Genomic DNA, 16,784 nt, shown 5'->3' with positions numbered 1-16,784 from the left:
CTTTAAGGCTGGTATTGGCTACAATATACTGTTTGGGGATTATAGAAGACATAGGGACCTCCACGAAAGTGGCAGGTTCATGTTGGCGTGAGAGAGCGTCTGCCTTAGTATTTTTGGAGCCCGGTCTGTAGGAAAGTATGTAATTAAAATGGGCAAGGAACAGTGACCAGCGAGCTTGCCTAGCGGACAATCTTTTGACCTCTCCAATGATAGATAAATTCTTATGGTCCGTCAAAATAGTAACTGGTTGTAAAGTCCCTTCTAATAGATGCCGCCATTCCTTTAACGCCAATATCACAGCCAACAGTTCTCCAATGTCATACCTTCTCTCTGTGTCAGTCAATTTTTTAGAGAAGAAACCACACGGATGCAGCGGTTTATCCAGTACAGCCCCTATACCAGTCTCAGAAGCATCAACTTCCTGTAGGAAAGGTAAAGAAGGGTGAACCAAAATCGGGGCAGAGGCAAAAGTCTCCTTGAGGGTCTTGAAGGCAGCCAAAGCCTCCTTAGTCCAAACTTTGGTATTAGCACCCGTCTTAGTCATGTTAGTAATGGGTGCCATTATAAATGAGAATCCGTTAATGAAGCGCCTATAATAATTGGAGAATCCGACAAACCTCTGTATGGCCTTGAGTCCAGTGGGTAAAGGCCAGTCTAAGATAGACTGAAGTTTAATAGGGTCCATCTTAAAAACCCTCATCGGAAATGACATAACCCAGGAAATCTATCTGGGTTTGGTCAAAACTACATTTCTCCAATTTGCAGTACAAACCGTGTTGTAAAAGCCTACGCAACACACTTCTTACTTGTCTGTGGTAAATTTCCTTGTCTCTGGAATGTATTAGTATATCGTCCAGGTATACTATTACGCATTCCTCTTGAAATTCTCTCAACACCTCATTGATTAGTTCCTGAAAGACAGCTGGGGCATTACATAGTCCGAATGGCATTACTGTATATTCATAGTGACCGTAATGGGTATTGAATGCGGTTTTCCACTCATCACCCTGTCGGATTCTAACCAAGTTATAAGCTCCTCGTAAGTCCAACTTGGTAAAAATTTTGGAATCCTTGAGTCCATCGAACAACTCAGTGATCAGAGGAATAGGATACACATTTTTAATGGTTATTTTATTCAAACCCCGGTAATCTATGCATGGCCTCAGAGTGCCATCCTTCTTAGTGACAAAGAAAAATCCACCCCCCGCTGGAGATGTAGACCTTCTGATAAAGCCCTTGTCCAAATTTTCTTTTATATATGCTTCTAGTACTAGATTTTCCTTCGTAGATAACGGGTACATAGTACCCCTGGGAGGCATCGTGCCAGGCAGAAGCTTAATGGTACAGTCAAATGACCTATGAGGAGGTAAGGTGTCGGCTCTCCCTTTATCAAAGACTGTCTTAAGATCTTGGTATTGTGGAGGTATCAGTAAGTCAGACACCTGGGAACAGTGGGTAGGTATGTCTGCTAAGGGAGCTGGTGTGATCCGTTGCAAGCATCTGCCAGTACAGCCCAAACCCCATGACACTATTTCTCCTAATTCCCAGTCTATGACAGGATTATGTTTTCTTAACCATGGATACCCCAGAACTACAGTAAATGAAGGAGAAGAAATTAACAATAGAGAAATAATTTCCTCGTGTAACACGCCAATAGTAGCTTTGATTGGTATGGTCTCATGAGAAATAACGGGCTCTGATAATGGTCTAATATCTATGGCCTCAACGGCCAAGGGTGTCTCTCTTAGTTGAGAAGGAAGGAGTTGTTTTTTAGCAAAAGTTAGATCCATAAAGCTTTCTGCTGCTCCAGAATCTATTAAGGCAAAGGTATTAACAGAACTCTTCTCCCAGATCAAAGAGATAGGAATTAGAAGCCTATGGTCTTTTTGTTTATTTATAGAGGACGAGATTGCATCACCCAAGGCCTGTCCTCTGGAGGTACTTAGGTGCGAGCATTTCCCGGCCTAGTGGGGCAGGTAAGGCGTAGGTGACCCCTTTGTCCACAAAAAAAAAAAAAACACTCCCTTCTCCTGTATGGTCTCTCCTGCTAAGTTAGACGAGTAGTCCCTAATTGCATTGGCTCAGGTAGTGCTAGAGCCATAGAATCGGGATTCTGGAATGAGGGAGCCAATCTGATAGACGGTCTACGGATTCTATCTCTAGTGTTTTGCCTTTGTCTCATACGTTCGTCTATGCACGAAATAAACGAGATCAGATCTTCCAAATTTTCAGGAAGTTCTCTAGTGGCTACCTCATCTAGAATTTCCTCAGATAAACCATTTAGAAAAACATCTATGAAGGCTTGTTCGTCCCATTTTACCTCTGAAGCCAGAGATCTGAATTCTAAAGCATAATTTACCAGAGTACTATTTCCTTGCCTGAGACGTAGTAATGCCTTAGCGGCGTTGGCTTTTCTTCCTGGAGGATCGAATGTTCTCCTAACTGCTTCCACAAAAGCGTTATAATTATACACTAGCGGGTTATCATTTTCCCATAAAAGGATTAGCCCATCTAAGTGCCTTGTCTATCAGCAAGGTGATGATAAATCCGACCTTGGCTCTATCAGTAGGATAGGCCTGGGTTTGTAGTTCAAAGTGGATACTAATCTGGTTCAGAAAACCTCGACAAGTATCTGGTGAACCTCCATAGCGTAGTGGTGAAGTAACCTGGGAGGAGGCCCCTACCGTAGCTACCTCTAGTCCTGTGTTTACAGGCGCAATAAAGGGAGTACGAACCTCCTCAGACTGCAGATTCGGCCAAGATAATAGTGACTGTAAGGCCATAGCCATTTGGTCCATTCTATGATCCATTACTTCAAATGTAGAGTCCTGAGAGGGGACCTGGGAACTAGTACCTGCAGGATCCATTGGCCCTGTCGTAATGTCAGGATCAAGACAGGGATCCAACACGCAGAGTACTAAAAACTATAAAGACGTGTACCGGACCTTAGAGTGGCCGGACTAACGTCAAGCGAACAGAGAATGGTCAGGGGCGAGCCGAGGTCAAGGGAACGAGAAGACAGGTAAGCGAAAGCCAAGCCGAGTTCAAGGATAGGAGAGGTAAGCAAAGTCAGGATACAAGCCAAGTCAATAACCGAAGAAACAATCAATATAACACGCACTGAGGGAACAGACAAGCTGAAACCAAAAGAAAAGTGAGTACCTTTTATACCCTGCTTCTTTAATTGATGACCACGCCCCCAAAACGTCCTAGTTTGAGATTTTCGGCGGGTCGTGACGTCAGGACGTGGGCGGCATAGCGCCGCGTCATAAAAGGGGGCGGGGCTATCGCGGCCGGCGTCCAAAGCGCCGAAATTGCTGGAGGAGAATGAGGTCTGAGTAGCAGGTACCATGACATGATCAGTGTTAGCGAAAGTATAAAATATTTTTATTTAACTCTGTCTCACAAATATAGCATTGCCCCCATGTAGTGACTTTCCTGTGTTTTTTTGGTAATTCACATGGCCAAAATTATTAGATGCCCTTTTCAACTTGGAAATTTGATGAAGTGATTTTCTGTGCCTGTCATCTTTGAGGCAGTATGGCAACTCAGGGAGAAAAATTACCCCCATGAAGGCATGTTTTAGAAAGTAGGCATCCCATGGTATTTGAAATGGAGTATTGTGAGTTGTTAGGTCTAGACACTTTATAATGGCCAAGCTTAACATAAACAGGGACAGGCCGAGGTCAGGGGATCCAGAAATCAGAATAGTCAGTAAAACAATAAGTCAGTATAGGCAACTGAGAAAGATTAAACAGGACAAACCAAGGTTAGGAATCTAGAATAACATAGCAACATACAGTATTCTGTGTTAATATAGTTTAAGCCTACATGGCACACTTCAACACATTCAGGAGTGCATAGGCAGTAAGTGCAATAATATGTAGAGTCACACTGCACAAGATGAGGAGACCCTAAAAAAAAAATCCTTCTCGTGTAGTCATGTAGTGTAGTCCACGGCAATTGACAGTGCATGTCCTAATCATGAGGCAGCAGCTCTCTGATGCCAGCAGTGCCTCGGTGCTGCTGGTCGGCCCTGTAGCTCCCGATCAGACTGGTGCTCAGTGACAAGTGTGCCCTTCTGCAGACCAGCATTCATGCATTTGAGGAACAGATGTGGCCCGGGGGCCGGAGCTTATGCACCCTTAACTTAGTCTAAACTTACAAATTAATAACTGCATGAAAATACCCCAAAGCGACTATTACATTGAGGAAATGTCATCTTGGCTAAACCTCAGGAAGGCAGAGACATGTCCCCTTCCAAAACATCCAAGCTGCAGAAGCCCCTAAAATCATCCCAAAAAAGACTGAACCCGGAGAAACTAAGATGGCATATACTTGGTGGATTCCTCACTGGCATCTGGGCTGAATAGCCAAATAACAGGGCACCATCACTCTGTGGACTCTACTACAGGGATTCCTTGCCACACTGCCGTCTAACTTCCGCTCCATCACAGCGGACCTCTATCGTGAGATCTAATTATTCAAAACTAACAAACTCAAATATAAATCTGACAAACTATTTGCAGCCTATAATGAGCTCATAGATAAGCTCTAAAAAAAATAAAAAAAAAAATGAAGAAGCATAGAACAACCTGCTTTCTAAGGTAATGGATATCAAGGATAGGATGTTATGTAAAAAATTATTTAAGATTTAAGGGCATACTTTGTCTTATATTTTTCCTATGCCTAGAAAATCTTGACAAAGGATGGAGCATAAGGCAAGCTGTACTTCCTTTGTTAGCTTGACAACTTGACAAAGGAAGCAGAGCTTGCCTTAAACTGCACCATTTGTAAAGATTTGTCAGGAGTAGGAAAAATACATAAGATTGCTTTGTCTTATGTTTTAACGAGCATGGATGTTCTGCAAGGAGGACAAATCCTTCTGGAACAAGTTTGATCGGAAGCACCATTGCCAACAGTGCCTCCCTCTTAGAGCCATATGACCTCTCTGCCCCCTGAAGCAGGAGAGCCATAGGTCCTGTGTGCTGCGCTACCATTTGCAAGCCTATTCTGTCTTATTTATGGGAGTTTCTAATGCCAATTCCAGTTTTTTTTTATGCTTCTGTTTGAGAATCATTATGTATTTTTTTTTTCATCATGTGAGTCTACCATCTTTGGCATACAGGGCCCATGGACAGAAAGAAGAAGCTTGTTGCACCGTGACTACCCAGGGTGCCTGTGGAAGGCTTTATGACTTACTCCAGACTACCTCCTATACACAGTGACCATAATGCAAGTGTTTCCTTTTGTTTTTATAGTTAGGTGAATTAGGGATTTGGGGTTGCAAATATTTGACTATTTTATCTGGGATGTTACTAGTTTGTCATTAGCTGGTATTATAGGCTGCAGCCAGGACATGTGAAGCCTTATGTCATGAAGGCTCAGAGACATGGAGATGGCAGGAGGGGAGTCCTAGACAAACAAGCTCTGTACTCAGGTCCATTGGTGGCATTTACCCTTACATAACCAGTGCTGGACACGGCCTTGCTTACGAGCAATTTGAGCCATACCACAGTTTTCTTCTAATTGGTTACTCTATTTATACACAAAAATTTACTTTTACCTGTAATAGATATACTCTCGGGTGATATTCATAAATGTCACCAAGCTAATAAATGTCATCAGTATGTAGGGGGTCCATGTTGCCTTCCTTATGAGGTGTCCTCCCACATATTGCTATGCTCTATGGCCGGAGAAGCCAATCGAGTATTTACCTGCATTGCAGTAAAATGAATGGACGTTGTATATACTTTCTTTGGTTGAGTTGTCAAAACCAAGACACACATACTTACCTTCCACTAATCACGTAGTGCGCTGATTGTACACCACAAATTCCTTGCCTTCTCTGCCTCCACTTCTGGCATTTCTGACACCAAACACTGCATCTCTGTCTCTTCTTATTACGTGGTGCCCCCACGCAGATGTCATGACACAAGTCCGTGTCATCTCAAGGCATCCTTACTTTTGATGTGGCTATAGTAAAATGGTATAAATAAATGACAAAACCAGTGTTCCTTCCCCTATTGTGGTTTCTTGATCCCTTTAGCGCATGTCTAGTGTCCTTTATATTGATTTGGACCGTGATATCTATTTGACCATTCTGACTTCATACAGGAAGATGCAGGGATTGGCACACAGACACTTCTGGTTTATCAGACACTATAGTTCCTTAAAATTAATAAACTGTATTTAAACATAAATCAATGAAACGAAAGATGTTCTGTTTGAATAACTAGACTACTTAATTATATATTTTTTTCTGATCAAAAAGAAAATCACAACAGCAATAGTGGGTGAAGCATTTTTAGAACAAAACAATAGGTATGAATCTAAATATCACTATTATTTAACAAGACAAACACTTGAAAATTAAAATATATTCTTACCAAAATGGAGCAAACAATTCCAAACACGAAACATGCAATAAAGCCTTTTATCCTTGTGCCCCAGCTTAGAGAATGTGTTTCTATTGCCTGAAAGACAATATATACATGCACATACATCAATCATTAGGCACAACACAAGTAAAACGATCTTGTATAAACTAAAGTAGAATTGATAGTGCGTACACTACCAAAATAGTGGTCATGCTAGCATAGGAAGCTGCCATTTTGTTTTGTTATTTTTAATTGATAAAGTACAATAAAACACTAAACAATCATCATTCATGTAAAATCACCACAAATGTATATGGTACTAGTATTTACTTCTTTTTAATGCAATATATGGGTGTGGTAGCAATAAAATTACCCCTCACAGGGCAAGAACAGAAAATTGGACTGCTTCACACTAAACAGTCAAGTGTGAGCGCTCCTTCATAAAAGATATAATAAAATAAAGCATGAGAAAATTACTTTATTAGGGAATCCCACAATATTAAAAAAAAAAAAAAAAAGAGTGCTTATAAAATCAAATAAATTAAATGTATGTATCAATCAGAAAACCTGTATAAATGCTACCCAAGTTGCAGGAATGTTGTTAACCTGCTACAAAAAGTATCAGAAAAATTCCACAAAAAATAAAAACACTTGTGAAAATCCAAGGGGATAATCCGCTAAGCGGTGCAATCAGGAAAAAAATGTGCTACTGTAAAATGGCCCAGACGGTCATAGGCCCAAAGTAGGTACAATATATAAAAATGAAGACCACCGTAAACATAAAACAGACTCTGAAAAGTACATGAATAAACAGAAAAATTTATATAAAAATGTCCATTAATCTCAGTGAGTGATATCAATCCAACCTAATGTACCTGACCGTGGGAGCCCAACCACGGATTCTGTTGATGATAAAAGTAGGCTGTAAAGATGCTCACACGCCAATGCTGCACTGCACTTATTTTATTTTATCTTTTATGAAGGAACTCTTTTTTATACTTTTTAATATTATCAGATAGGCTTTACAAATTATTTAATATTTTTGAATAAACTTTTTAAACTGATTATTTTCAACAAACTATATTATATAAAAAATACATCATGTAAAAAAGGTTGTATATCTTTTAATATATAGGAAGGTTGAGCCTGTAGGTGGAGCCAAAAGTTGTGTGAGGGGTTACCCACCCTATAAATACATAGGCCTATATAGGCACAAGGGCAGTAGAGGGGGGCACAAGGGTACTTAGAAAGGGGAAAGGGGCTGTAGTCCATAGTATTAGTGAGTAGACGCCTCCCAGCTAACCACATCATGGCAGTTTCTGGATTTTGGAGATGGTATGCTAACAGAGATGCTCCAAATTTATTTTATTGTTTTTAGCATATTTGTACAGCACACCATAATAGCAATGCAAAATACAATAAAATACACGTTTACCAAAACATACTAAAAGCCCCCCCTCCTCTGAGGCTTACCTTGTACCAGGAAGGGGGGGGGGGGGGAGAAGCTTTCCCTGGTGGTCGGGTGAGACAGGCTGGACAGGAGTTGGAACTGGAGGCTGTAGATGCAGATCCAGTCTGAATCTGAATGTATGTGTGAGTGTCTGAATCTGAATTATGTGAGTGTCTTAATATGTGTGAGTGTCTGAATCTGTATGTCTGTGTGTGTATTGTGGCAGGATGGCCAGGCTCTTCACAATAAACTTTAAATGCAACAGTCAGGATAAAATAGTACTGGTGTGTCTTGCATGTATATTTTTGTTATTGGTAAGTGGGAAAGCCACACAATTCCAGATGGTGATTACTGTGTTTAGTATGTGCTCAAACAAGAGCAAGGAGTTTTGTTTTGTTTATTTTTATTTTGAAGGACTTGTATATTTTTCACATCAGGAAAATTGAGTTGGATGTGTCCTGGACTTTGATTACCCTAGAAGGCTGTGGTTACCGTTAGATCTGTGACAAAATCCTACCGGTAAAAGAGGTGGCTTGTTACATATGGTGGAGGATGCGGGCAGCCACGTAAGCCTGAGGGTAGAAGTCATTTAATGCTCAACATAGAGCTTGTTATCAAGGCTTTGATCCAATCCACCTCTGTGCAACAAGATGGGGGCCCTAAATTAGATTGGGGGGGACCTAATGTCCCTCCCTGGCCCCCACCCCTGAGCGGTGGGTGGGGGCCCTAAATACCAATTGGGGGAGACCTAATGTCCTCCCCCCTGACCCCCACCCAGAATGGTGGATGGGGGCCCTAAATACTAATTAGGGGGGGACCTAATGTCCTCTCCCCTGACCCCCACCCCTGAGTGGTGTGTGGGGGCCCTAAATAAAAAATTAACACCCCCCTTCCCAGGTGACTAGGGGTCCCCAAACCCCTAGTCACCCCTCTCCCCCCAAAAAATGACCCCCTACCTACCCCCCCTCACCCTAAAAATAGTGAGGGGGACCATTAGCTAAACCTGTTAAAAGATTATAAGCCTTCCCTCGCCCTGCAGAGCTCAGTCTGCGCGGAGCCCTCACCAGGTGAAGATGGATATATTTTTTTTGTAAGGCCCCCACCCACCACTCAGGGGTGGGGGCCAGGGGGGAGGACACTAGCCCCCCCCCCTCATTCTAATGTAGGGCCCCCACCCACCGCTCAGGGGTGGGGGCCAGGGGGGAGGACACTAGGTCCCCTCCTCATTCTAATGTAGGGCCCCCACCCACCGCTCAGGGGTGGGGGCCAGGGGGGGGGGAGGACACTAGGTCCCCCCCCTCATTCTAATGTAGGGCCCCCACCCACCGCTCAGGGGTGGGGCCAGGGGGGGGGGAGGACACTAGGTCCCCACCCTCATTCTAATTTAGGGCCCCCACCCACCGCTCAGGGGTGGGAGCCGGAGGGAGGACAATAGGTCCCCCCCCCCCCCCCCATTATTTTACTTTAGGGCCTGCACCCGCCGCTCAGGGGTGGGGTCAATAGGTCCCCCCCTTATTCTAATTTAGGGCCCCCACCCCACCTGCTCACCGTTTACTAGAGATGTCCCTACTCGCGGTATAGCGAGTAGGGGCATCATTTACTAATACTAAGTAATCTTTACTTAGTATTAGTAAATTTGGCTGAAAGGCCAATTAAGGTCTTTTGAGCCTTTTTTTAGATAACTCCCTAATACAGTGGGAATTAGGGAGTTATCTGTCAAGCGGCTGCAAGAGAAATGCCGAAGTTGCGAAATTACCGAATTTCCGAAGTGCCGAATTTCTGAATGCCGAACCAAAAATGTTTCCCATGCACATGCCTACTGGTCAAGGTTTAAGGGGAGCTGAAGAGCTGCAGCTCTATACACAGAACACCAGGGACAATACATCAGGAACCAGGGGGGCATTCAGGTCTAACAGGCCTGGGAGAGGAACTAATTGGTGGTCAGATTATACTGTGAAATGTTTCAAGTGCAAAGAGGATGGTCATATGGCCAAGGACTGTCCATTGAAGTATGAACCTATGGAATGCAATATGGGCAAAGATGAGGGAGCACATTCATTTTTGTTCAACTGTTATGGTGCTGTTAACAATGACTATGATAATAACCCTCATAAATGATGTGTAACTGTGAATGGAAAAATGTCTAAAGCATTACTTGATTCAGGCAGTATGGTTACGTTGGTAGCAGAGTCTATAATACCTTGTGTAAAACATGATCATGTTCAGAAAATAGGCATTATCTGTCTTCATGGTGATAAAAGAGAATACACCACTGCGGAAGTAAATATTGGAACCCAGTATAGGGATTTAAAGTACCGAGTGGGTGTAGTAAATAGATTAGCCCATGAGGTAGTGATAGGTAGAGACTTTCCTCATTTTCTAGAATTATGGGCAGCTGTACAAAAGACAGAAATTAGTCAATCTGCCAAGGATAATGTGTTCCCTTTTACTGATATTGACTTGGGTTTTGACCACTGTGACAGACAAATAAGAAAAAGTAAAAGATACTGCCCTAAACCAGTATTAATAGGAGATAACCCCGCTCAAACTAGTGAGGAGCCTACTAATACTGCAGACAAGGACGATAACTTAATTGATACTGGGATCCGTCCGGGTAATTTTAAAACCGCTCAGTGGGAAGATCCCACTTTAGTGACAGTTAGAAATGATATTAGAGTTGTAAATGGGGTTGCTTAAGCACTGCCGTTCCCCTATTTTGAAGTACAAAATTACATAATTTACCGCGTAGAAAAGAAGGATTCAGATATCATTAAGCAGCTGTTGGTTCTCCAGACTTCCCAAAACACAGTACTAAAGTTGTCTCACAGACACATATTAGGGGGACACTTGGGAGTCGAAAAAAACTAGAGAGAGAGTCCTTAGAAGGTTTTACTGGCCTGGAGTTGTTATAACAATCTATTGCTCCTCATGTCCTGAGTGCCAGTACAGGGCTCCTTTCAAGACTTTTCGTAGTCCACTTGTACCCTTACCCATAATTGATGTGCCTTTTGAAAGGATCACTGTGAACTTAGTGGGGCCACTTGTAAAGTCCGCTAGGGGGCACAGTATATACACTAGTCATCTTGGACTATGCAACTAGCGACCCTGAGGCCATCCCCTTGCGTAATACCTCTGCAAAGTTAATAGCTAAGTTACTTATGTTGATGTTTAGTAGGGTGGGTATCCCTAAATACATCCTAACAGACCAGGGTACCCCTTTCATGTCCAGAGTCACAAAAGAGTTGTGCATGCTCTTGCAGGTTAAACATCTTAAGACCTCAGTATATCACTCACAGACGGATGGTTTAGTAGAGAGGTTCAACAAAACCCTTAAGAGTATGCTACATAAGGTAATTGATGCAGATGGATATTTTTGTTTACAACTACAGGCTTAAAGGAGCACTCGCCCTGGCAAACAATCTTATGTAAGAAGAGACAAGGGTAACATGTCTTCATGATCCCATTTTTGGGATTGTTTTTGGACTATGGTCAATTTTGGATGTCTGTTTTTTTGTGTATAAAAGAAATGGCTTTCTATCTCATCTTAGTGTTTTGTTGTTTGGGTATATTGTGTGTTATGTCTGCGCGACCGGGTGAATGGCACTTAACTTCATAATTAATCTAGGATAGTTAGATGAAGAATCTGGGTGTGCTTGTTCTTTAATGTGTGTGTATATATATATGTATATATATATAAATAATTGTGTGTGTGTGTGTGTGTGTGTGTGTGTGTGTGTGTGTGTGTGTGTGTGTGTGTGTGTGCTTATACATGCATACATACATATATTCTGCAGTTTGTCTTGTCCTGCATGCTAAGGCTAGTTGCTCCCTGCCCTGCTCATCACTGGTTTGTTAAGCAGAATGTTGAATAACATTTAAGTTATCTCTAAAGACTTTCTCTGTTATTTCTGCTCCCCCCCCCTTATTTTATTGATACCCACCCGAATGTCTTGCTTGACCAATCCTCACCTCTTCTGTGCATCTCCATTCTATAGCTTTTATTGCAGTCCTGTTTTGACCCTATCATCTCTGTCTTCCACAGGTATTATTTTTGTGTGTTGTGTTGGTGTTTGAATGAAGGGGTGTTCGTATATAGTTTTAGTGTTTAAATACAGGGGTGTGTTTGTATGTAATGTTACAGACTGTCCACTCAATTTTACAGCTCTTGAGAGGTAAAGCCATAACACACATTTCTGTGAATTGGTGAATTAAAGGAACATTCCAAGCACAATAACCTCCACAGTGCACTGTAGTGGTTTTTGTGCCAGGAGTGGCATGAAACGCTACCAGTGTAAGTAGTCAAACCGTTTTAGAATGGCTTGAATAATTATCTAGGTTATGTTGGGCACCATTCCCTGCCTGAGCTAAGCTTATTTAACCCTCAACGTTAAAGGAACACTATAATATCAGGAATACAAAATTGTATTCCGGACACTATAGTGTTAAAAATTCATGTTGGGTGGCCGGCCTCTTCCCTTTATTCCAGTGCTGAGTGGGTCTGTCATGGCTTGCTCCACCCCTGCCTTACCTCCTTGGTGGAGATCATCACTCTTGATGATCTCAGTCAATCCAGAAGGCTAATGCGCACATACGGCAAAACGCTGCAGTGCTCCACATGCATTGGATATATGCATCTCTGTGAGGAACATTCAGCGCCACTGGTGGAACTACTGCCCCTATAATGTTTATGACCTACAAACCACCAGGGCCGGGAGGAGACTGAGGAGGTCGGCTTCAGACTCCCATCAGCAGTCAGCCAGCCCCAGAAAGTCCCTACAGTACACATCAGCCCCAATATATAGTAAAAAATCTATTAAGGGTTAATAATATATATGGGTGTACATAAAAAAAATCCCCTGTCTCAGAGATTTTTGCCAGAAGCTCAAGGAAGCAAGGTGAATGGTTAGAGATAGGACCCACCTGGGGGGGTCTGCCTTGGCGTTGGCAGGTGGGCTTATCCTCTCATGGCCATTGGAGGTAACTAAAAAAAACTCCATTTATTTAAAAATACATAGGGATTAAGGAGAGAGCGCAGGTAACTTGTTTTTCTTTGGTTTTTACTATATATTGGGGATGATGTGTACTGTAGTCATTGCTGCTGCCCAGTGATGGGAGTGAGCGCAGGACTTATCTTTCTGCATGTGTATCTGTGAGCGTCAGTGTGTATAGTTTTATCTGTGAGTGCCATTGTATATCTGTGTGTATGTTTGAGTGTCATTGTGTACCTGTGTGTATATGTAGGCATGTGTGTCTGTATCTGTGTGCCATTGTGTATGTGTAGGTATGTGTGTATATGTGTCAGTGTGCAAGTGTGTATGTATGTGTGTCTGTGTAGGTATGTGTATATGTATGTATCAATGTGTATCTGTGTGTGCATGCCAGTGTTTGTATGTGTGCCAGTGTGTATTTGTAGGTATGTGTGTCTGTATGTGTGCCAGGGTGTGTACGTGTGTGTGTGTGTGTGTATGTGCCTGTGTAGGTATGTTTGTATCTGTGTATGTGCCCAAAATAATTTCTTGCACCGGGCCCTCTCTGCATTAGTTCCGCCACGGTTCAGTGCCTAAATTCAGAGCGTTGAGAAGCTCAACATCAGTGCTGTACCAGGAAGCACCTCTAGTGGCTGTCTAAGAGACTGTCACTAGAGGTGTTACTAGGCAGCAATGTAAACAGAAAAGGCAGAGTTTACCTGCAGGTATTGAATGTAAACACCATAACCACTACATTAAGCTATAGTTATCCTGAAGACTATAGTGTCCCTATAAATGACATGAAAGTATATTCTTCGGTATTATACATAATGTGGAGGTTTATAAATCAAATACTGCATTTATACATTTTACAAACTGAGACAAGAACACAAATATTAACACGGGGCACTGAAATCGTATCATATATAATGACAATTAGACCCATTAAGTGTCAGATGGTTAAGCAACAATTGCGAGTTTCTCCAAATAATTTAACTGTATTGCAATGCACCATTAACATGTATCTATAATAATAATAATAATAATGAGACATAATGAATGAATGATCGAAAACCAAAAACTTGCATTCAAAGCATCAAGATACAAAACACTTGTATTCGGTACCTGTTCAAAGCTGCTTCTTTCCTCATTATCCTGACCACTAAGGACTTTCTTCAGTTTATCCATAATTCGCAGTTCAAGACAAATGTCTTCTTACTGTATATGTTTTTCTCGTTATTTTTACGGTATCCAGCAAAAAAAACTGTAAGACTATAATATGCGATCAATACAAGTTTCATTAAAACAGACGCCAAGATAAGTTTTTTTTCCGGAAGTATTTTCTGAATTGTTTCTATTACAATAAAGTTTGTTTTATAAAAAAAAAAAAAAAAAAAAAAAGTGTGTATTCATTAGCGTTTAGGAAGAGAACGCAGTACGTAAAAAGTAATAGGTGTGTTCTATGTTCTTATTCCGTCCTCGAGTCCGTGTTATAAACTAAATGTATGCATTGCGCGACGAGCGCTTAAGTTGTCTGTTGATTGTGATCATTTATGTATTTTGCTGCAGAATTTAGAGCTATAAATATTCAGATTTTCTTTTAAGCTATTGCCTTTTAAAGATGAACTTTGCTTGGGCACCGTAAACAAAGGAATATATTTATCCATATTTCGTGTAATTATTTTATGGTATTTCTGAGGGTTTGTTCTATTTTCTGGTATTAGCCAGGGAATATTAACTCCAAGCAATATGACCACTTCAGTGATCTGAAGTGGTCATGGTGTTTGGAGTTTGTACTGCGTTTCACTATAAAACACTGCACACAAAGAGATCACAGATGAAGAATTCCTATCGCCCAGGCCACGCTTTTTTTTTAATTTTTTTTTTTGTAGGCTACTGTAGGGAGCAGGCCAGTGTGGGACAGATAGATTGGGGTCTGCACTTCTGGCGAATGGAAACCACTGTAATCACTCACTGAGTCAGAGCACAGCTGTTAGCAACTACTGTGATCGTACTGACCACTCACTCCTGTGCTGGACCAATCATACACAAACGGGGGGGGGGGTAAATCAGTCCAAAGTTTTAATTGTTTGCGGGGAGGTCGGTGCATGATGTTCTCATGTGCTGGCAAAATTAATTTCTCATAATTCACATTTTCTTACTATAGCAGGATCTTTGTTTTAAAAAGCTAATTTAATGTATCATTTACTGAATAAGCTGTACTTGGACACTGTCCCAATGTAACAAAATTACTTTGAATGTATAAAAGTACTCCACTTGTTTTTACATTTTTCAGAATATTTCCTATAACTGGCCACCACCCATTGTAAACAAACCTATATGCTGGTCTAACCTTTACACACAATGGGCGGCCATTCACAGGCTGACTGCACTAGTTTGTGCTCTCATCCAATCACTGCTGCCTCCTCACTGCTCATACTTCCATATTCGATAACAACACCTGTACCTAGGGACAACTGTTTTGTTTGTGTTCAGCTTTTTGAGAACAGTAACATTTACATGGTTGTTAATTACATTGAGAATTTCAAGTGAATTCAACGAGAATTTCAAATTTAAGGCCAAAAGTAGCCAACCTGGAAGCAAAGATGACTTAGAGAAATACAATTAAGCAAGTAACTCTGTTACAGGGTTTTTCACTAAACTGAGAATCCAAATTCATTTTAAATTAAACTCCAAAGTAGCTAAACCTGATGACTTTGAGGAATTTTAGTTTCACTATTTTGACTTTAAATTTAAAATTCACTTTGAATTCTAACGTGTTAATAACCACGATAAAGGTAAGACTGCACTGGGGGACTCCAGGCACCATAAAAACTTAATTGAGTTGAAACTGTTATAGTACACAGAGTATTCCTCAGAGCAGTGGTAACTGCCTTAGAACCAGAAAACCTAGTACTGGAGAGATCACAACAGCAATGGCACTACTGCCAGTACTGTGACCACCACCAGTTCCACTAGCATTAGTAGTAGAATAAGTGATTTAAGGGTTACTAGGAGCACAGTGACCACTTCAGTGTTTTGAAGTGGTCATTGTCATGGTGCAAGGCACCTCTATGTAAAGCGTTTCAGTATGCAGCTAGCATAGAGAAACATTTAGGATAGCTGCAGGAGGTGTAACTATACCTTCTTCAGCGTCATTGGCATGTCACCAATCCACTAACAGAAGCAGCCTTCCTGCCCCAGCACTGGGTTTACATCTTGTCCCCTTTACTCTCTTTCATGCACGAGTGATGGTTGGCAGGATATGACATCATGATGTGCCCAGGTGTCATCAATACACTAACAGGCAATATGACCACTTCAAATCACTGAAGTCATCATGGTGCTAAGAGTAACCCTTTAAGTAAAAATACAGACTTTTTTGAATGAAACTTTTCACTGACCATTGACTGCAAGGAACCAATACATTTTGATGCTCTCATGAATAAGCTCTTAGTAAAAATACAGATTTTATTTTTAGTGAAACTTTATCCTTTTACTGACCTCTGATTGTAAGGAGTCAAAGCTTTTTTGATGCTCCCATCCAATAAGCTAAACCCTCCTTAGCTGGAACTTCCAGCTATCCGAAGTTGGTATTGGAGGCAAGGAGTGGCACCCAACAGACCCCAAGTAAAAAGTGAAACTGATCAAAAACAGATTGACACAATGAGGGAGGCACACCTGGCACCTTAACCACTACATTGAGCTTTTAGTCATTATGGTACTTGAAGTGTTGCTAAAGCAGGCATGTACAACATGTGGCCCTGATCTGCTTTTGTGTTATAATAGGAGAACATAAGGGTCTACTATCTGTGGCCTGAACGGCCAAGGATGTCTCCTTCTCTCTTAATGGGAGTGTATTGAAAAAGATTTTATTAAGATCTATAAAGTTATCAGCCACTCCTGAATCTGTTAAAGCTTGTATGACTTTCTTTATTTTGCCAAAAGAAGGTGATAAGGAGAAGCAATTGATTCTGAGGAAGAAAC

At 41.5% G+C, this 16,784-nt stretch overlaps 1 protein-coding gene across 1 annotated transcript in view; it reads right to left on the bottom strand.

Moving 5' to 3' along the window:
- The window catches only part of LOC134590896 (vesicle transport protein SFT2B-like), a 147,545-nt gene extending 133,447 nt beyond the window's left edge, over positions 1-14,098 (bottom strand). Inside the window, exons 1-2 of the mRNA XM_063444434.1 lie at positions 13,923-14,098; positions 6,390-6,476 (exon numbers count right to left, since the gene is read on the bottom strand). Coding sequence (XP_063300504.1) covers positions 6,390-6,476; positions 13,923-13,985 — 150 coding nt within the window. The 5' untranslated portion in view covers positions 13,986-14,098. The remainder of the gene's footprint in view (positions 1-6,389; positions 6,477-13,922) is intronic.
- Between the last annotated feature and the right edge of the window lie 2,686 nt (positions 14,099-16,784).

The sequence above is a fragment of the Pelobates fuscus genome, chromosome 1 (genome assembly GCF_036172605.1).
Source record: "Pelobates fuscus isolate aPelFus1 chromosome 1, aPelFus1.pri, whole genome shotgun sequence".
Lineage (NCBI taxonomy): Eukaryota > Metazoa > Chordata > Amphibia > Anura > Pelobatidae > Pelobates > Pelobates fuscus.
The sequence above is the reverse complement of the archived record's forward strand: the minus strand, read 5'-3'. Positions and strand labels throughout refer to the sequence as shown.